General features: G+C 38.7%; 1 protein-coding gene across 14 annotated transcripts in view; it reads left to right on the plus strand.

Annotated features, from left to right (window-relative positions):
- BCKDHB (branched chain keto acid dehydrogenase E1 subunit beta) overlaps nucleotides 1-22,387 on the plus strand; it is a 580,561-nt gene that overhangs the window by 39,002 nt on the left and 519,172 nt on the right. For all 14 annotated transcript variants that reach the window (XR_008956183.1, XR_008956185.1, XR_008956187.1 and 11 more), the window contains exons 4-6: nucleotides 7,269-7,402; nucleotides 7,899-8,054; nucleotides 10,141-10,249. Coding sequence is in view for 8 of the 14 variants with exons in the window: in XM_026507015.4 (XP_026362800.1) it covers nucleotides 7,269-7,402; nucleotides 7,899-8,054; nucleotides 10,141-10,249 (399 nt within the window). In the remaining 6 variants the exon portion in view is untranslated. The remainder of the gene's footprint in view (nucleotides 1-7,268; nucleotides 7,403-7,898; nucleotides 8,055-10,140; nucleotides 10,250-22,387) is intronic.

Below are 22,387 nucleotides of genomic sequence, written 5' to 3' on the forward strand. Positions count from 1 at the left end.
TTCTTCATTCCAGCTTGGCTCACTGTCTCCCTCTCCCCTACTCCTGTCAGTGTCCACATGGACGGTGTTCCCAGTGTTCCGGCTCTGTCTCTAGTGATCTCGTCTTCCACCCTACCTCAGCCCCTCACTCCAGCCATCCTATTCCAGATGTTATCATTATCAGTAATAACCGTAGTCCCTCCAAGATCTCAATTTAAAGCATCCCCAGCTCTGACTTCCACCTTGAACTTCCCCAGCTCGCTGCTTCCAGTACCTCCAATCCAACAACCGTTTGACCTTGTTGATTCTTACAAGCCATGAATCACACCACCCTGTCATGCATCTCACTTTCCTGATGACCTTTCTTCTCTTTATACCCAGTTGAAATTCCATGTCGTAATTTGCTTGGCAAAATCCCATCTCAGCGACCTTGATCTCTAAACCCTCAATCTTTTATTTTTTATTTTTAATTAAATTCAATTAATTAACAGATAGTGTATTATTAGTTTCAGTGGTAGAGTTCAGGTGATTCATCAGTCTTTTGTAATACCCAGTGCTCATTACATCATGTGCCTTCCGCAATGTCCATCACTCAGTTACCCCATTCCCCCACCCCCCTCCCTTCCAGGAACCCTCAGTTTGTTTCCTATGATGAAGAATCTCTTGGGGCGCCTGGGTGGCTCAGTTGGTTAAGCGTCTGCCTTCGGCTCAGGTCATGATGCTGGGTCCTGGGATCAAGCTCCACGTTGGGCTCCCTGCTTAGTGGGGATCCTGCTTCTCCCTCTCCCTCTGCCCCCCTGCTCTTGCTCTCTCTCCTACTTTTTCTCTATCTCAAATAAATAAATAAAATCTTAAAAAAAAAAGTCTTTATGGTTTGTCTCCCTTTCTGATTTTGTCTTGTTTTATTTTCCCTCCCTTCCCCTACGATCCTCTATTTTGTTTCTTAAATCCCACATATGAGTGAGAACATATGATAATTGTCTTTCTCTGACTTATTTTGCTTAGTATAATACCCTCTAGTTCCATCTGGGTTGATGCAAATGGAAAGATTTAATTTTTTTTTGGCTGAGTAGTATTCCATTGTGTGTGTGTGCGTATATATATATCTATATATATACATCTTTATCCATTCAAATGTCCATGGACATCTAGGCTCTTTCTGTAGTTTGGCTATTGTGGACATTGCTGCTATAAACATTGGGGTGCATGTGCCCCTTCGCATCACTACATTTGTATCTTTGGGATAAATACCCAGTAGTGCAATTGCTGGGCTGTAGGGTAACTCTATCTTCAACTTTTTGAGGAACCTCCATTCTGTTTTCCAGAGTGGCTGCCTCAGCTTGCATTCCCACCAACAGTGTAAGAGGGTTCCCCTTTTTCCATATCCTCACGAACATCTGTCATTTCCTGACTTGTTAATTTTAGCCATTTTGACAAGTGTGAGGTGGTATCTCATTGTAGTTTTGATTTGTATTTCCCTGATGCCAAGTGATGTGGAGCCTTTTTTCATGTGTCTGTTGGCCATTTGAATGTCTTCTTTGGAGAAACGCCTGTTCCTGTCTTCTGCCCATTTCTTGATTGGATTATTTGTTCTTTGGGTGTTTAGTTTGAAAAGTTCTTTATAGATTTTTGATACTAGCCCTTTATCTGATAAGACATTTGCAAATATCTTCTCCCATTCTGTCAGTTGTCTTTTGGTTTTGTTGACTGCTTCCTTTGCTGTGCAGAAGCTTTTTATCTTGAGAAGTCCCAGTAGTTCATTTTTGCCTTTGTTTCCCTTGCCTTTGGAGATGTATCTAGTAAGAAGTTGCTGCAGCCAAGGTCGCAGAGGTTGCTGCCTGTGTTCTCCTCTATGATTTTGATGGATTCCTGTCTCACATTTAGGTCTTTCATCCATTTTGAGTCATTTTGGTGTATAGTGTAAGAAAGTGGTCCAGTTTCATTCCTCTGCATGTGGCTGTCCAATTTTCTCAATGCCATTTTCTAAACCCTCAATCTTAAGCAGAATGTTGCCAGAGAAAAAAGTCATCTTGCAACTGATGTCACTGTTAGTCTGAAACTAGTAATCTCTAGGGGTTGCTCATGCTACCTACCGTCCTGCTGCCTGATCCTGGTCCCTTCACTTCTCCATTTTCCCAGATGACTATTTCATACTTTTCTCTCCTCAACACTGCTGCTCCTTTCCTTACTTTTTACCAATAATCTAGTTTCATGTTTTGCCAAGAAGATAGATGCAGTGAAGAGAGAACGTTGACACGCTCTCACTGCTGCACGCACTCCTGTACCCGTGTCAGTGCCCATACATGCCTTCCTCCCGCACTCTTACTGAATGCAAGGGTTCCTGTCAACCTCTCCACACTAGACGCCTTCCTCCCCATCAAAGACAAAGCCCCGGTTGGTCTTCCATCTCTCCATTTTGTTAATTTTCTTAATCAGTTCTTCCTTTTTTATTGATCATTTTTATCAGCCTGCAAATATACTTTTTTTAGTCTTACAAAACAGTTCTCTTTATTGATCCCATATTTTTGTCCAGCTAGTTGTTGCTCCTTTTTTCTCCTTTACAGCAAAATTTCTCCCAATAATTATCATTACTCATCGTCTCCGATATGTCCTCCCCCACTTCCTCTTGATCTAAGCTTTTATTCTCTCCCTCCCTCCTACTTTGCTGACACTGCTAGTGTCAAGATCACCAATTACACAATTCTCAGCCCTCCTCACTTGGAATTGGCCGCATACAGCACAAGCTGATTACTCTAGCCTCTTAGAAGAGGCTTCTAGGCCAGCGCATCCTCCTACTTTTCCTCCAAACTCTGGCTTTTTTTTTTTTTTTTCAACTTTGCTGATTATATTAGTTCTCACCACTTGTCTTTTTAACATTGGATCTTTCCTCAATGTACGCACATAAATTTGCTTGGCAATCGTATCCAGGCCTGTGTTTTTTACTGCTGTCTTGATGCTGAAGACTTTCAACTCCTATATCTAACAGTCTATTTACAAGCTTTATGAGCTGAAGGCATCCCAAATGTAACCTCTCCTTAACTGAACTCCTGGTATTTCATCCCAACATGCTTCATAGTTTGCCCTTCCTTGTTAAGGGCAACTCTGTCCTTCAGCTTGTGTGGGCCAGAAGCCTTTGAGTCATCCTTGGCATTTTTCTCTGACTCATGCTCCACATCCATTTTATCAGCAAATCCTTTCTACTCTATATTTAGACTATATCCAGAGTCTCACACCTTTTCTGCAATTAGGTGTCCTCATCTCTTACTGGTATTGTAGTGTCCTGTAATCAGACTTGCCATGTCCCTCTTAACCTGGTTAGAGGCTATTCACCAAATACCAGCTAGAGAGATGGAATGTAGTTGAGAGAATGGCATGATTTTGCTCAATGGCTTCCTGTCTCCCTCACCTACTTGTTGACGCACTCATTGTCATAGTAAAAGAGAGCTGACGGTCATTTACAAGGCCCTGTCTGATCTGTGCCACCTCCCCAGCCCACTCTCTCAACTCTTCAGCTTCATCTCCTACCACAGACCAGGCATTCTGGACTTCTTACCTTTCGTCTGATGTAACAAGAAATGCCCACACCCCAGGACCTTTGCACTTGCTGATCTCTCTGCCTGGAATGTTTATTCCCTCAAATATGGGCACAGTGCACTTTCTCACTTCCTTCAACTCTTTCTGTATATGTCACCTCTCAGTGGGGCCTTCCTGACCCTCCTATTTAAAATCACAGTCACCCACATGAAAAAATGTTCAAAATCATTAGCCATCAGGGAAATTCAAATCAAAACCACGCTAAGATACCACCTTACGCCAGTTAGAATGGCAAAAATTAATAAGGCAGGAAACAGCAATTGCTGGAGAGGATGTGGAGAAAGGGGATCCCTCCTACATTGTTGGTGGGAATGCAGGTTGGTGCAGCCACTCTGGAAAACAGTGTGGAGGTCCCTTAAAAAGTTAAAAACTGAGCTACCCTATGACCCAGCCATTGCAATACTGGGTATTTACCCCAAAGATACAGACGTAGTGAAGAGAAGGACCATATGCACCCCAATGTTCATAGCAGCATTGTCCACAATAGCTAAATCGTGGAAGGAGCCGAGATGCCCTTCAACAGATGACTGGATTAAGAAGTTGTGGTCCATATATACAATGGAATATTACTCAGCTATCAGAAAGAACGAGTTCTCAACATTTGCTGCAACATGGACGGACTGGAGGAGATAATGCTAAGTGAAATAAGTCAAGCAGAGAAAGACAATTATCATATGATTTCTCTCATCTATGGAACATAAGAACTAGGCAGATCGGTAGGAGAAGAAAGGGATAAAGAAAGAGGGGTAATCAGAAGGGGGAATGAAGTATGAGAGACTATGGACTCTGAGAAACAAACTGAGGGCTTCGGAGGGGAGGGGGGTGGGGGAATGGGATAGGCTGGTGACGGGTATTAAGGAGGACACGTACTGCATGGTGCACTGGGTGTTATACGCAACTAGTGAATCATCGAACTTTACATCAGAAACCAGGGATGTACTGTATGGTGACTAACATAATATAATAAAAAAAAATGAAAAAGGGAATTGAGCCTTAGGGAGTTTAGTAATTTGTGGAGATAGCACTGAAAACCAGATCTGTCTTGACTCATGGCGCAATCACTGTATGTGTTAACTTACCCATTGGGATACTTAGTGTATGAACTTTATAGCAGGGTTAATTGCATTATGACATAGAGGAAGTCATGTGCTGTTATCCTCAATCATTACCTTTTTGGGAGAAAATAGAAACAGATTTTTAACGTATAGTTCATATCATTGCAGCTTGTTGGAGAGAGTTGTTAAATTAAGCTGTTTCCTCAAACCAAGCGTTTGTTTGAGTAACAGTTCTGAGGAATTCAACTTTGCCGCCTTCTAGCAGCAAAAAAGGCTGTATTTACTGAGATGAAAAATAACCTGAATGCAGGGAACTTGAAGTGGCAGGGACTAAATAAGAACACAGCTCACCTGGGTAAGGTGACTCAGATACTCCAAGGATGTGGATGCCCCAGGAGGCAGCTAGAATCTTTGTTCATTTTCTACTAATGAATTGTTCTTAGTTTGGTGGAGTCCTAGATTTTCAGAAATTATCAAGCTATTCTCAGTCAAATAGGGAACTGATGAGTATAGAGGTCACAATTTCAGAAGATAGTCACAGATGGTGATGAGTATGAATCATGCTTTTAAGTTTTTGCAGCTGCATTTAGAGTGCAAACTACAGGATGTGTCTGGCTGGCGTTTCCCAGCACCTGCCCTATTTGTGGTTCGTATTCAAAAGGAATGATTGAGCTGAGAATGAATTCTTTGCACCAAGAAGAGCTGGTATCACTCGATTATGGGACTGAAATATGAATCTCTGATCTGTCCACAGACTCCTGGTCACCTGGCCGGACTGTGGTCATTATTAGTGTCTATCCAGCTCCCTGAAATTACGGTTTTTCAGGAAATGCTGATATTGGCTGACAGGTGGTGAAATTTCAAATGAGAATCAAACACTAGTAACGTGTACCTTGTGGTTTCAATGCAAAGCCTGAGTGTTTATCAAGCTCTTTTAATTTGAAGAGTCTCAAACTTCAAATTCTGGCTTTTCCTTAGTGTGTAGAGCTGAAATCTGTTCAGCTCTTTGGGCTTCCAGCTGTTACCTGCTGGGTTCTTCGAGTCTCCTGCAGCCACAGAGGTCAGCCAAAGTTTTGAACAGAGTTTACACACAGACTTTGGGGTGCCCCTATGTAGTGTTCTTCTTTTAGGGGCTTAGTCCCTCATTGTCTAGCCACTGGCAGCCCTGAACCCCATTCTCTCATACCTCTGAGCTAATAAAGACTGAGTCTGTCTTTTCTGAATCCTAGCAGTCCCTTGTCACAGAAAATGGAGAGTCCCCTCACGGGACAAGTCTTATAAATGTTACACTTATCCATTGCTCTTCCTTTCTTTCAAGGGTCAAGCCTCCTTGGTTTAGGCGTGCTTTTTGGCTCTCCAATGCCTTTAAGTCAGTTATTTGTTATATTGTGTCCAGAGTTTGATAATGTATGTGGGAAGGTCAGTCTGAAAAAAGCTACTCCACTCCTTACTAAATTGGTAACCTCAACAAATTGATACATAATAGTCAATGTCATTCAGTTCAAAGTTCTTCAGAATTTCCTTATAATTTCTTCTTCTTCGGAATACTTAGACATACTTAAATTTTTTTTCTAATTTAGGATTTTCTAACTCTCCTTCTGTTATTGACTTCTAGCTTAGTTTCATCATGGTCAGGAAATATACCCTGTTATGATTTTAATCCTTCAAAATTTGTTGAGATTGGATGGATAGGCAGTCTGCAGTCAGTGAATGTCCGTGTTCTGCTTCCTTGAAAAGGGTTTGTATTCTCGACTGTTGGGTGCAGTGTCCTCTGTGTCACTTAGGTTGTCCTTGCTGATCATATTCCAACCTTCTCTAGTCCTGCCTTTTTATTTTGGTATGCTTTTTCTGTCAGTTGCTGAGATTGGTATATTAATATCTCCCGCCATATTGGGAATTTATCCATTTTTTCCTTTTAATTCTGTTAATTTTTCCTATTTATTTGGAGCCCGTGTTGTTCCATGAGTGTAAATTTAGAATTATGTCCCCCTTGTGACTTGAAACCTTTGAAACTCTGAATTTTCCCGCTTTATCTCTGGTAATGCCTTTCCCCTAAAGTCTAGTTTGTCTGCTAATCCTGCGGTGCCAACACCTTGTTTTGGGAAGGGGTTTCCTTGTTCGTTTTCTTTCTTTTTACTCAGGACTCTTCTGTTTATCCTTTTGTCTCCGTGTTTTTTGTTTTTTTTTTTTAAGATTTTATTTGTTTATTTCATGGAGAGAGAGAGACAGCCAGCGAGAGAGGGAACACAGGCAGGGAGAATGAGAGAGGAAGAAGCAGGCTCCCAGCGGAGGAGCATGATGCGGGGCTCGATCCCAGGACTCCAGGATCACGCCCTGAGCGGAAGGCAGACGCTTAACGACTGAGCCACCCAGGCGCCCCGTCTCTGTTTTCTTTTAAGTGGTTGGGTTTTGCTTTCTTTTATCCCAGAGTGATAACCTTTCTTTCAGTTGAAACACTGATCATTTACAGTTAATATAATTATTATGTTTGCATTTAAGCCAACCATCATGCTACTTATCTTCTATTTCCTTCACCTCTTCTGTGCTGTTTTTCTCCATCACCATTAACTCTCTGAATTTTTGATTGTGCTGTGTATTACATCACTCCCGTCATATTAAGACTATTTTTTCTTTTTTTAGGAAAAGATAGAGTTTTCAACACGCCATTGTGTGAACAAGGAATCGTTGGGTTTGGAATTGGGATTGCAGTCACTGGGGCTACCGCCATTGCAGAAATTCAGTTTGCAGATTATATTTTCCCCGCTTTCGATCAGGTAAGAAGGTTTTATTTTACTATAATTGAACATTTCTTTCTTTTTTTTTTTTAAGATTTTATTTATTTATTTGAGAGACAGTGAGAGTGAGAGTATGAGCAACAGGAGGGAGGGGCAGAGGGAGAGGAAGAAGCAGACTCCCCCTGGGTAGGGGGTGGGGGCTGGATCCAGAGACACAGGGATCATGACCTGAGCGGAAGGCAGACACTTAACTGACTGGGCCACCCAGGGCCCCTATAATTGAACAGTTTTTAGGTTAAGTCCATGAAGTGTTCAAGTTTTGCCTCCACTCTCTTACCTCTGATCTTGGGGATTTTTTGGTCATCTTTGAGCTAATGCATTACGAGTTATTTTGTTATGGATGTATATTTAAAGATCTAATAAAATGGTTATTTTGTTATGGACGTGTATTTAAAGATCTAATAAAATGGTTAAGGAAAGGGATGGAAAGAAAGAACTCCTTGTGACCTGTCCTTCCTCTCCCCCCAACCCCCAGATTGTTAATGAAGCGGCCAAGTATCGCTATCGCTCCGGGGATCTTTTCAATTGTGGAAGCCTCACCATCCGGGCCCCTTGGGGCTGTGTCGGCCATGGGGCTCTTTATCATTCTCAGAGTCCTGAAGCTTTTTTTGCTCACTGCCCAGGAATCAAGGTATCCTCATTGATGTACTTTATTTAATCTCTGTTGGATACTTCCATTTTGGTTCGTTCTGCTAACTAATATGCTTGTCTAGAGGAAAGCAAACAGGATTTATGGATTTTATGTGAACTTAATTGTTTTTTTTAGAAAGAGAGTATTTATTTTAGATCAGCTCTCCAGTTCCCAGGTTTATAGAATATTCTTGTTGAAGCAGCACTGGCTTAACCCTGACAGTAATTTCACCAACTTCAAAGGTTGAGATGGAGAACATAGTTGGTTTAACTTCCCCCTCCTTCAAAACTCTGTTTCTTCCTAATGAGGCTTTCTCACGTAACTGATTCTGGGTTAATTTTAATAAATCTGCTGTTTAGTACATATTTACCTCAAAGCCAGAGAGATGGGACTTTTGCTTCAGTCTGAGAAGCCTTTGTTATCCAGATATGTTTTCCAGATAAGGTAATACTTGATCAAACAATTTTGAAGCGTCTCACTTTTAAAGCTTTCCACAATAATTTTAAGCCTTCCACAATAGCTTGGGTCTTTTGATAAAAAAAAAAAATGTGGCTTTGTTTTACATGCTTTGTTTTAATTTTTGACATTACCTTTTCTGTTTCTATTTGCTGAAGAGCTTTCCAGGGCATCGTGATAGAAACTCCACCCAGGCTGTATGTGTGTTTGATAACATGAGTTGGTTGTAAACACGCATCTGTTTTATTTTTATTTTTTTCTGCCAGAGCAAAGTGATAAAGTCTTTCTTAGTTGAGTAGAGGTTGCGTAAGTTTTCAACGTAGGCTGGAAGTGGTAGGCTGGGACCAAAGCCACATTCGAAGCAACACTTAGTTTTGTGCCCAAGCTAGACACCGATTCACATTTAAAGTTTATGATCTTACCCAGCATTTTTAAGAAGAGATTTTTTTTCCCTCATGATCTCCTAACTTTCCACACTTGCCCCTTTCCCTCTTTTTAATCCCAGATGAAAATAGTACAAAAATGCTAAAAATACATGAGGAAAGCAGATGAAGAGAAACTAAAGACATTGGGTAGTACGGTAAGCAATGTGTTCAGCAGTCTGTTTACCGAAAATAGTGAGATTTGTGCTAGTTTTAAAATAAGAATCCTTCAGTTTAAAATGGTGTAAAATTGATTTTGAAAGTCCAGTGTAGTTTGTTTCAAGGAATCTTATTTGAGTCTTTGAGATAAACTCAGATTTATTTAAATAACTCTTCCCGTGTAACATGGGTATGTATTTATACAATTATTTAACAGCATTAAAAACTAGACTTAAGTTTGTGATTTGAGGCAAAATGGTGTGGTAGGAGCTTAGGTTCTGGTATCAGAACTGTGGGAGAATCCCTGGTCTAGCAAGCAATGTGACTTTGGGCAAATTATTTGATCTCTTTTAATCCCTTGTGTCTCTTTCTAAACCGGGGACAATAATAATAGTACGGGTTGCTCTGAACAGTAGTATGCACATAGAGTGCTTGGCCCAGTTCACACTTGAGCCACCTCCCGTGATCATCTTTGTCCTTGTCAAAGGCCTTCTCAAGAAGGTCCTGGAGCCCTTTCATCTCAATGGGAAGTGGGCAGTATCCACACTTTCCTTTCAGCTTTGCAATAACCGGACATTACAGTGCCCAGATCATAAAGTTCAGTGGATTATTTTCAGGAAATGAAGACCCTGTGTTTCATGGGAAAGGAGGAGATTTTGATATGTTAAAATTGGAGGAGAGTTACATGCCCTTTGAAAGTAGCAGTAGAGTATTAGTGGGAAAGGTTTTATAGGTGAATATAGGAAGATATCGACAACTTTGCTTCTTGCAGATTCCTTCAGTATGTGTGTGCAGGGTTAGCTTTGTAAGACAACAGTATCTTAGCTACCAGAATATGGGGGACAGCTGATAAATACTTGTTTAACAAATGGAATTTTGGGGGGATGGGACAATATGTAACAATTATAATGGTCATTAGGCTAAAAATACAAGATCTCTGCAATTAGTAACAATTAGTTACTGAAATATCAACCCTTCTTGTAAGTGAGTTTACTGGGCTACATTTTGTACTGAAATGGTCTTTTTTTTAAAAAAATCTGTTTTTGCAGGTGGTTGTACCCAGAAGCCCTTTCCAGGCCAAGGGACTTCTTTTGTCATGCATAGAGGATAAAAATCCTTGTATATTTTTTGAACCTAAAATACTTTACAGGGCAGCAGGTAAAGGTTTCCTTTATTTTATATTTGTGAATATCTTTATGCATTTTGTTTTGCACAGTTCAAAAAATTTGTAACCTTTTTTTTTATAAGCTTGATTTGTATTTTCCTTGTTTATAGAAAATTCTGATTGCTTTTTTCTATATTTAGTTTGTCTTTTGCTGTTTATTTTATGCTAACTTTAGGGAAACATCCATCTAGCTGCTTTAGGTTCTGATTGTGGAAACAAAGGAGCAATGCGAAATGGTAGCAAGAACATAGAGACTATGTAGCTACATACTAGATGCTTAGTAAATGTAGGTTGAATGGAAAAGTGAATGAGTGCATTATACCAAATAATATCAAATGTCCTTCTAGCTATAGGTCTTCCTCTAAGTCAGGATACATTTGAGAGCAAAGGGGGCACTATCAATGCTGTGGCTTCAGGTCAACACTGGAATGACTGTCTAAGGCAAACTGAAATGTTCAGTCACCCTACCTTGAGCTCAGAATCATAATTCTGTAACCATTCATTCATGGCTGCTTATTTATCACCCAAAATGGAAATTTTAAATATCAAATTATTCTAAATTATTCTATGTCTGAAGTATGTTTTATTTTGAATATAAAGAACGTTGCCTTGGTAAATCATTCTTTTTCTCAAATAGTTAAGCTTATCATTTTTTATTGTGATGTGATTTACATACAATCAAGGGCACAGATACCCATTGTTCAGTTTGTTAGATTTTTTTTGGTGGTCTTACACATCCAGATAGTCTGTGAAAAACAAAATCTAGAACAATTCCATCACTCCAGGAAGCTCCTTCTGCGTCTTCCCGGCCACTCTATTTTCTCTACCCCGACTTCGCCACTTACCGATTCTGTCCCCATAGATGAGGTGCACGTGTGTTGGGGCTTTATAGAAGTGGTTCGCACGATGTGTGTTCTTTTGTGTTTGCCTCCTTTCTCGACCTCATGTTTTGGGATTCGTTCATGTTGTGGCTTATCATAAGCAGTTTATGCCTTGCTCATTGCTGAGTAGTATTTCCGCCATATGAATATAATCACGATTTATCCATTGTCCTGTTGATGAACAAATGTCCGTCACTGTTTTCGGTTTTTGCCTATTTTGTACAAGGCTGCCAGGGACATTCTCGAACGGGTGCTTTGTGAACATCCTCTTTCCTTTCTTCTGAGTAATAAACAGGGTAGCTGTTGATTTAACTTGGTAAGAATCTGCTGAAGAGTTTTTCAAAGCAGTTATGCCATTGTATACTCCACTGGAAAGTTTTCAGAGTTCCAGTGCTTTTAAGGTAATCATATTTTAAATGGAATCTTTTCATTTTTTTAGGAATTCTGTTGTGATTAAAAGTAACGTAAGAATTTAAAGTCTTGAGGTGAATAGGAAAACACGGCTGGTGGACCCTGAGTAGCTATATGATTGCTAATTTCTTTAGATCCCCTGTGGGTATTAGATTTGTAAGGCCAACCAACTGTGCAAGCTTATCAGCTAATGCAGATTTTTTTCAGTACATATTTAATAACTGGAGAGCGAATAAGAAACTTAGAAAAGTAATATTTTGCTGCAAATTTTGAAATTAAGAGTGGTAAGGGAAATGTGTAATGTTATAGGATTCCTGCTAAGAAAATGAACTTGAGAAATTTGTTGTAGCCTCGGCACTGGGAGAGATTATGAAAAACACCGATGAGGAATGGGGCTCAAACGTTTTTCAGACGTTTCCCAGTGATTATGCGCCATTTCAAGGACTTTAAGCCTGAATCTCTTCTTGACCTCCTGTGGCTGAGTAGAGAGCTAAACAGGTTCTTTCACAGCTAGAGAGTTTCTCTGCGGAAGAAAGTGGTCTAGGAAAACAGAGTGAGCCACCAAAACCTTCATATCCATGTTCCCTTCGCGTTGATCCCTGGCCAGCAGCCTAAGCCTCCTGGGAGCTTATTAGAAATGCAAATTGTCAGGCCTCACTTCACGACCTGTTGAATCAGAACCTCCAGAGTGAGGCTTCGCTGTCTCTCCGCGGCCCTCCCGGTGACTCTGACTCCAACTAAATTTTGAGAACTAGTGCTTCATATCAGTTCTGAAGCAGTAACTCATGCTGCCTATCTCCACTTCTTTTATTCTCGGTTCTTATATAGAATTCAGGACTCTTTTAACCCATGGTTTTCTTAGACTTGGCTTCTGGTTCAAATCAGTATCTTACAGTTGACTGTATTTTGGGCGCTGCTTTTACTGGAGGGGAGGGGAGAGGGAAGGAGCTCTGGCTGTCCTGCCCTGGCTTCTTCACTGCCCTCCGTGCAGAGGCTCTTCCTAGCTCTGTTCATCTCTCAGGTCCGCTTCACGCTGGTGGAGGAAACGCCAAACTTCCAGTTGTTGGGAATGATATAAAAAGGAATGGAGATTTTTGATTCAGTAATCCGAGATGCTTTGTAGAAGACATTTCTGTATTAACAGAATCAAATAGAGCAATGAAGGAAGATACTTTAGATTTATCTCAGAGGCCACTGAGAAGTGGTGGCAATGGGAAGACTTTTGGTATCCGTAAATAATAATTTAATAGGTTGACTATTATTCCTACATTCTTTTTGAATTTTCAGCATACATTTGGGAATAGTTAAAATAGCGTAGACCAAAGATATGAACCTTTACGTTTAGAGTTTTTTTTAAAGGAATTCATACTGGGAAGGTTCACAGATGTATTTTAAATACTAGGCTGACAATCCTTTGCAAAAATAATCGGGAGTTGTATTCATTACGTAATAGCCCATTTAGGTTAATTACTAAGTAATCTTAATTAAATGGAACAGTCATATATAAGTAAAGATAACTTTTGAGTAAAATGCAATGTTTATAAAATCTATGTATAGAAGCGCTTATATTTTATTTATGGGATGACCTCTTAAACATAGATATATCTCATTTTAGGTTTGATCTCCTTTGAGTTCTAGTCCTCTGTAGACTTGACTAATAAAATGGGTAATCTTGACGGTATAATACGTCGTCTTGGTAGAGAAAGGATGCTTCTCTGTGAAGATGGAGACACCCCTAGTTTCATGAGCATAGTCCACAGCCTTTCATGACTTAATATAAATGCAACTTTCATCCTAATAGCTGACATAGGAGCCCTACCTGTTTATGTATGATAGGATTTACTTCATAAGGTTGTTGAGGATTAAGTTGGATAATCCGTGTGTGTATCTGCCTCATCTTTAAGCACTTTTTGAACACTGAAGTGCTAACATAGTCCTTCTGTCTATGCAATATAGCACTATTTCAATTAATCCTCATAACAGCCTTGGTCGCAGCTAGAGCCCAGGGCAGCTGAGCAATGTCTCGTCTCTTCCTGCATCTTGAGGAAAGGGTCTGAAACCATTTGGTGAAGGCACAGCATTGTCCTTGTTACAGCTCTTCTTGACCTCTCCGATTCCCTCCTTTTTGGGCCCGGTCCCTATTCTGTTCTGTACGTTCAGACATCTGTGCTGTGGAGATTCTCCGCATGTCTGGTCTGCAACATATAGAAATGATTTCTTTCAGTTCAGCCATTAAATTTATGAACTATAAAGATGAAAGTTAAAATGGATAATGCATTCTTTATGCAGCAACTTTCTTGAATTTTATTTCTACTTATTTTGAATATACAATAAATAAATGTAGAACTTGTATCTTCTAAAGTTGGAAGGAAAATATTTCTGTATTATTCTAATTTTGATACGTAAATTCAGTTAAACTTTCAAAAAATGGCAGAGGTATATTTAGAAAAGACCAATCCAGAAGAGCAATCTAGACAGTGTCAAAAATGTACAAAATAGTTATGATTCAGAAAGAAAATGAGGCAGTGTAACATCATCAGATGTAGGCATCTTGTGGAGAAGCTTTGCTTTTATCCCTTTTGAGCTTTTTGGCTTTATTTAATTGAAATTGATTCATGACATCAGTGATAACGAAGTAAATACAGCTTTCATCTATGGTTGTTCTAGTGGAAAAAAAAGACTAAAAGCCTAGTGGTGCTTCATTTCCAGGATTCAGAGGACCCTTTCCGGCAAAAATAGGTCATAATGGTATTGAGGGGCTTTTCTTTTCTTTGTTGTCTTTCTTTAGCAAATACATTGATTATATACGAATTCATATGTTCTGAAGAGAAGAAAATTGTTTCAAGTAGCTTTTGAGTGGCAGAAGGCTTTAAACATGTTTTTGCCCAGTATCAGTGTACCCAAAAGCGTATTTTGCCTTTTAAAAATTTGTTTTCGTTGGCATTGTGAAGTGGATTATCTTGATGTGGGCAAGTACATTTAATACTAGTTACACTCACCGGCAGGAATTGAGTAATGCGAGAGAATTTAATTCACTTGTGATATTTTCGAATTAGTTTTTAAATTGAAATGAACACTTTTATGGAAGTTAAAGAGTCAAGTAATGTGTCTTCAGACAAAAAATAGCAGTTTCTTCTCTCAGCCTTCACCAAATCTGTGCCTCTCCCCCGCATGCGATTCTTTTCAACTCTTTCAGTAGTTTTTTTCTAGTAATTTATCATATTTGTAAAGAATATGCTTATAGTGCTTTTTAACATTTTAGGGATTATGATTTTTAACTTCCTACAAAAATTTAGCTATTTTATGTCCCTTTCTTTTCCCCAGCGTGTGCCTTTCCTTCCTCTCCACATATTCAAATTCTCCCAGTGTCTTCCTGGCCGTAGAGTGTGATTTTGGTCAGATGATTAGTGTTCACGTTAGTATGGTCATCACATTGATATGATTTACAGCTGAGCAAAAGAAAAAAAAAGCATTTTATTTCTTTACTGATACATAAGTCTGTCTTCCCTGAACCAAATAATATTTTCTTTTTTTCATTTGCTTAATTTCTCATGTTCCTGTTACCAATAAAGTCCCTAATTTCCTCAATATAACCTATTTTCATTATGTTTGGACACATTAGGTGGCCAATGAGGTTTTTCGTTTTCCCGGAGGCATCTTTTCTGCCCTGGGGTGATCCAACAGACTCTGCGTTAAGAATGTGGATTCTGAGGGGCGCCTGGGTGGCACAGCGGTTAAGCGTCTGCCTTCGGCTCAGGGCGTGATCCCGGCGTTATGGGATCGAGCCCCACATCAGGCTCCTCTGCTATGAGCCTGCTTCTTCCTCTCCCACTCCCCCTGCTTGTGTTCCCTCTCTCTCTGGCTGTCTCTATCTCTGTCAAATAAATAAATAAAACCTTTAAAAAAAAAAAAAAAGAATGTGGATTCTGAAACCAGATTACCCGAGTTCGAAGTGCGGCTCTACTCCCGGCGCAGCGGGCTGACTTTTGGCACTCCGCTAATTTCCAGTCTTTCATATCTGCTTACTGAAACTCCTAAAAAGTACATAAGAGAAGATGAAAAGAGCTCATAAATCTGTTCCCTAACCACTGTTGACTTTTTATTGTATGTACTGACAGACTTTTATATGAACTTTTAAACAAATATTATTACTATCAATTTATTTCAGCGTTTGCTTATTTGATTACAAGTGGATTTTTATATTTCATGTTTTTTATTTCATTTTTGTTCTTTATGACTGTCATATGGACTCCTATCTTAACCTTGTGGAACAGCATTTATTTTATTTTGTTTTATATTATTTTATTTTTTCAATTTTTTTTTAAGATTTTTTTATTTATGTATTCGACAGAGATAGAGACAGCCAGCGAGAGAGGGAACACAAGCAGGGGGAGTGGGAGAGGAAGAAGCAGGCTCCCAGCAGAGAAGCCTGATGTGGGGCTCGATCCCAGAACACCGGGATCACGCCCTGAGCCGAAGGCAGACGCTTAACTGCTGTGCCACCCAGGCGCCCCTATTTTATTTTTTTTTAAGATTATTTATTTATTTATTTGAGAAAGAGAGAGAGCACAAGTCGGGGTGGGGGAGAGTGGCAGAGGGAGAGGGAGAAGCAGACTCCCTGCTGAGTGGGGAGCCCAACACGGGGTTTAGTCCCAGGGCGCTGAGACTGTGACCTGAGCCGAAGCCAGACGCCTAACCAACTGAGCCACCCAGATGACTCTGGAATAGCACTTATTGTAAACCCTGAAGCAAACAGGGAATGCAGCTAATAGATTATTATCCTATTTTGTGATGAGAAGGCCTGATCTATTAAGTAGCAAGAAGAATCAAAAGCTTTTCGGGGCACCTGGGTGGCTCAGTTGTTAAGTGTCTGCCTTCAGCTCAGGTCACGATTCCAGGGTGCGGGATTGAGCCCCGCATTGCGCTCCTTGTTCAGTGGGAAGCCTGCTTCTCCCTCTCCCACTCCCTCTGCTTGTGTTCCCTCTCTCACTGCCTCTTGCTCTGTCAAATAAATAAATAAAATCTTTAAGAAAAAAAAAGAATCAAAAGGTTTTCAATCAACTTGAAGTACAAAATGTACCTTTAAATTTGTTTCTGTATCTTCTGTGATTGACTTGATAAATTGACATTTTTGTGGACTAGGTCCCAGTGAAACTTTCTTATACTCTGGCATATTCTTTATATTATTGACATTCACTTCAGACTAACTTTGGACATTAAACAGATGTCCATTTTTGATCATGGGCATAATCCAACTGGATGCATTGTCAGTGACTAAGCTTAAGCTACGTGATAGACTGATTTACTTTGAGTTTTTAATAAAATTCATTGTCATTAATCATATGCACTTTTGTACAAGTTCAGATATCATAGAGCTATATAGAACAGAAAGTGAAAGTTTCTTTTCCTTACCCCCAACTCGTTTTCTCAGACCTTTTTGTATGCATGTATATTTGCATGCATACATGAATGTATAGAACATATTTACATATAGTTACATAAGATCATACTATAGCATTATTCTATAACTTACTTTGCAAATCTTTTTCCATGCATTTACATTTATTCAAATCTGTGAATGTGTAGAACATATATAAACATATAATAATAAGAACATAATATAACTATTCTGTAATTTGCTTTACTTACCAATTTATTTTGGATGTATTTCAGTGTATTCATTTTCAATGATTTGGCGGATTTTTAGTTCATAAATTATGGCACATGGAAAAATATTTCATTCTTTCTCCTATTATGTAACTTTTAGTTGTTTGTAAATTCTTATTCCAAACAATATTGAAGTAAACATACCTGTTTTATTTATATATATATGTTATATATGTTGTAAACACACACACATATATGGAAGGAGAAAATTGCAAGCCTATGTTCTTTATTGTTTAAACTATGAAACTTATGTTTAATTCTATCTTTGTTTTCAATAAGCCTCATATATTCATTGATTAAGCCCCAAATAATAAATGATTGAAGCCAGACACTGCACGTCTCTAAATAGCAGTGGAAAAACTAGAAGGATAACGTCTATGGACACAGGTTACTGTGGGGAGACAAGACTTACAATTTAGCAGTTTATAGCCTGAAAGATAAGAATGAAAGCTGAAAATGTTTGTAAGAGATTTAACTTGAGAGTAGTAAGAATAAAAGTCTGCATTTCTATTGTCTTGTGTGTCAGACTTTTGCTCATTTTTTTTACATGTTTTTTTTTTTTTCTGTATTCTTTTGTCATGAAAAGTGTTAGTCTGTTTGTTAGAAGTCCACCTTGCAACAGCTGGTTCTCAACAGTTTAATGTTACCTTCTTGGAAATGTCACCATAGTATCTGTGCCCATACACTAGATGTCATTGAGAGCAGCATATAACCTGTTATTTTAAAATTATATATTGTTTTAAGTAGGCAGAAAACATTAGAGCATTTTATTTCTGTTTTTTGCATCTTCACTGTAATGATTCTTCTTTTCCTAGAAGAGATTCTTCTTTTCTTGTCTCCATCTATTCAAACTTTTATGTCCACTAGTAAATTGTGTAGATATTACCATTAGTTTTGGCACATTTGTTGTTAGGGTTATTACTAGATGTTTAAGGTCTTTTTTTCCCATTATGATTGGAGTATTTCTATTACATATTTCTAATAGGTTTTTGTTACTGGTATATAGAAAAGCTATTGATTTTTGTATGTTGAGACTGCCTTTGGAGACCATACTCAATTCTCTAATAATATTTTAGTTAAGAATCTTAGACTTTCTGGGTGGAAAATCTTATCTTCCATAGCTGATGATAGGTATAGCCCTTTTTTTCCAATAATTGATGAGACATTTACGGTTGTTGTTATTATTATAAGGGTGCCTCCTCCTTTCTTAACTGGGGCCTTGGTCAGTACTCTTCATCAAGTTAAGGAAATATCTCTCTATTTTTAACATAAAGGCCCCTTCCTCCTGTGTCTCCCAAAGTGTTGCATTTTATCAATTTCTTTCTAGATATCTGATGAGACGATTATATGATTTTTCTTCTTTGATCTCTTGATGAGGTGTATTTCATTAACCTGTTTTCTGATGTTTCAATCCTCGTATTCCTGGAATAAATTCTACTTTATCATGATGCATTATTCTTCTGGCATATTGCTGGATTCAAATGAAGATTTTTTAAAAAGACCTTTATATTCATATGTAAAATTGGACTGTAGTTTTCTTTTTCTACATGTATGAACACAAGCATGTATTTATATGTCAAATTGGTCTATAGTTTTCCTTCCTTTCAGAATCAGAAATTATGCTGGTCTGATTCCAGAATCAACAAACCTTGTCTTTTTTCAGGATCAGGTTTGTTCTAGTCTTGTAGAATGAACTGCCATGCTTTCTTTTTCTGTGCTGCAGACCAGACTGAATAACTAGAAATGATCTGTTCTATAAGGTTTTAATATAATTTGCTTGTAAAGCTGTCTGGTTCTTGTGACTTTGGGAACGCATCTTTGACTTTCTTTTTAATATTGTTTATGATTGTTAGACTACTACTTCTTTTTTTTTTTTAAGATTTTATTTATTTATTTGAGAGAGAGCACGAGATGGGTGAGGGGCAGAGGGAGAAGCAGACTCCCCAGTGAGCGGGAAGCCTGACATGGGGCTCGATCCCAGGGCTCCTAGATCATGACCTGAGCAGAAGGCAGACGCTTAACCAACTGAGCCACCCAAGTGCCCCTAGACTACTACTTATTCTTGGGTAAATGTTGATCATTTATATCTTTGTGTAATACATTTTTTCTCTGGATTTTCAAATTTAGTAGTGTAAAACTTTTCTTTCCTATATCATTCGATTAAATATATTAATACATGTAAACTATTTATAATAGTGCTTGACTGTTAATTAATGCTTGATAAATGGTAGTAGTGCATTAAAGGATGTTTCTGTATTATTTAAAAATCTCCAGTGGATTTATTTTAATATTAACACCCTTAAGCATAAATCTTTATTCAGGCTATTGAGCCATGAGCACAACTCAGAGTGTTCAAATTTAGGAGAGAGAGAAGGGTAAATATTTCATAGAGCTTTAGTAAAGGAGGTCAGCCGTCGTTCAGCCAGTTTCAGGAATAGTTGGTCCAAAATGGTTTTCTGAAGAGGGAGTAACTGATCTTGTCGTTTAGAATCTGTTGGTTGGGCAATTCAGATTCAGCAAGAAGGTTAGGAGAAACAGTTGCTGGGCCTATGGTCATATGAAGGCCACTGTAGGACATTTGTAATCCTTCAGGGGCTCTTACAGATTATTTAGGATTCTTTACAATCTATCCTAGCATATTTGGACGTGCACTGTATCATGTTAGGTCAGGCCAGAGTCTTCTACTTTTGATTACAGGCAGTTCCTAATATGTTTCTCAAAATGTGTGCAAAGGCAGATGTTTAAAAGTCGGAAGATCAACTTACATATGATAAACAGCATCCTTATGAAAAAAGTTAAAATAGAAAATTTTCAATTAAGCCTCACCTTGTAGACCTAGTTGTCAACGACTTAGTATACAGATGGTGATATTAACTTTGCCAAAACTGAACTGTTGATTAGCAGATAGGGTGTTTTTAGCTGACATTTTCATAGTTGATCTAAAGAATTTCAAATTTGGAATAAAAGGCACACAAGAGGCCCTTTTGGAGTTTTCATCTGCAATGTATACAAGCGTGTATTGAGCAAAAGTTAAAGATCTATAAATGGCCTCTACTTACAGGTTAGATAGGTAGTAAACACTAAATTTTTAAGACCATTAGGGTTATATTTAGTAATTTTCACATATTTTTACTCTTCACAAATAGAACTAAAGTGGTCAGTTTTATAAAAATTACAGCTGGGAAAATTTTCTCAATAACTTGAAATTATTTATTAATTTTATCAATACTCTTTTAGCATTCCTCCGTGTTGTAGTTGAATTTATGGATTCGACCTAATTTATCCTTTTTATCTCGAGCATTAAATATAGCTTGGGGTTATGAAATGAATATGGAATAAATGGTGTTTGATTTAAACCACTAGACTACAAATCATAGTTTCTGGCTATATACATATGCCTGGAGCCCTTCGTAATCAGGTCGTTTTAACCCATAATTTGATATGAAGGGATTTACACAGAAGAAAAATATAGATTTCTAATGGAGGAGTGACAGTGCAACACACAGAGGCTGCTACTGGGTGATATGTATGTGGAGATTTTAAACAATATTTGCTTTATGTTATATAAACCCCATTTAGTGTCTAAAAAATGAATTTGAGAAAATGGGAGTGAATTGCTGGAGGTCAATGAGAAATCTAGATTTAATACTTGGTTGTCTGCAGGAAAATAGCAATTATTTATTCTAAATATTATGTGTGCCTTGTTTTTAAAAATTAAAAACTTAGTGTTCCCTTTTTAAAAATATGTAATTGGCTGCTATTGATTCTTAAGGCATATGGTGAGGATCAAGCTTGATACGTGTTCATATCAAGGTTGATACGTGTTCTGAAATCCACTTGGGGCAGATTTCTATACAATATAACATGGTGGTTATGAGCCTGGACCTCACAGTTACCGCTTACTGTCTTATGACTTCATTGAGTTACTTAATGTCTCTCTGCCTCAGTTTCTTTACCTGTAGAACTGGAATAAATCTAGTATCATTTGTATTGAGTTGTGGGGATGAAATGAGGTGATACATTTAAATGCTTAAAACAGTGTCAGGTACAGAATGGGCTCAACTGTTAGCTTTTTTGATTATTAATATATTGGGGTTCCCTTTATTTCTTGTCAAAGGTGACCGTTTCTTCTCTTAAGTGCTCTTTGTAATGTAAATCTGTGCTCTGTTTGTCCATTGCCTCTCATCTTCACACTTGCCCTTCTGCGTTTCCCTCTGTAATGCTGGGGTTGAAAGGGGTAAAGTGTATTTTCTTGATCTCCTGCCTGATTTCCAGCTAGATTCTGTCAACAGCACTTGGAATGGTTTAGAAGGTGGGATGAAGGTGGAAAGAAAGGAGCCACAGTGGGTCTGGTGGCGGTAGTCGACAGGGCTGTGCTCCAGCTGCCATTGCTCCGCAGCATTGGTGGGACGGGGCCTTCGGGGGGGCTGTCCTGCTCTGCAGCCGCCCACGGTGGTGCCAGCACCGTTAGTGGCTCCTGTGGACAACTGAGGCTAGTGCAGGGATGTTAGCTGCTTCCTGACCTCCAGGTTACATTATGTTACCGTGCTAATCAGCTCTTCCAGCATCTTCGTAGCAGATGTCCTGAATTCAATTCTTCTAGAGAAGTTGCTGTTTTCCTGATTGGATGCCGATTCATGAAGTCAGTAGCTATTAGATAATGCAGTGATGAATTTCGCAGTTTGACAAACATCACGTAGTTTCCATGTGCCTTTCTTACCCTTAATTATCTTTTGTCGATGTGCTCCAGTGCCTTTTTGACTTTTTCTGTTCACTCTCTGCATTTGGGAAGTTGGTGGACAGTAGCTGACGCTTGGTGTCTAGTGGGAATTGTAGCTCCTTATGCGTCATCTTGTATTTATGGAAACTGAGGGACTTAAGATACCAAAAACATGATGTAGAAAATACCTATAATAATACTTTAATGTTTTTTTTAATTTTTAATTTTAATTTTAATTTTTTTTGTTGTAAAGTTTGATGATTCATTAGTTGCGTATAACACCCAGTGCACCATGCAATACGTGCCCTCCTTACTACCCATCACCGGTCTATCCCATTCCCCCACCCCCCTCCCCTCTGAAGCCCTCAGTTTAAGTCATCTACCCAATTTAAGGTACTATATTTTATTGATTCTGAGATCTCCATCACCTCTCACATTTTAACATCTCTGAA

Source organism: Ursus arctos, unplaced genomic scaffold (assembly GCF_023065955.2).
Source record: "Ursus arctos isolate Adak ecotype North America unplaced genomic scaffold, UrsArc2.0 scaffold_29, whole genome shotgun sequence".
NCBI classification, from domain to species: Eukaryota; Metazoa; Chordata; class Mammalia; order Carnivora; family Ursidae; genus Ursus; species Ursus arctos.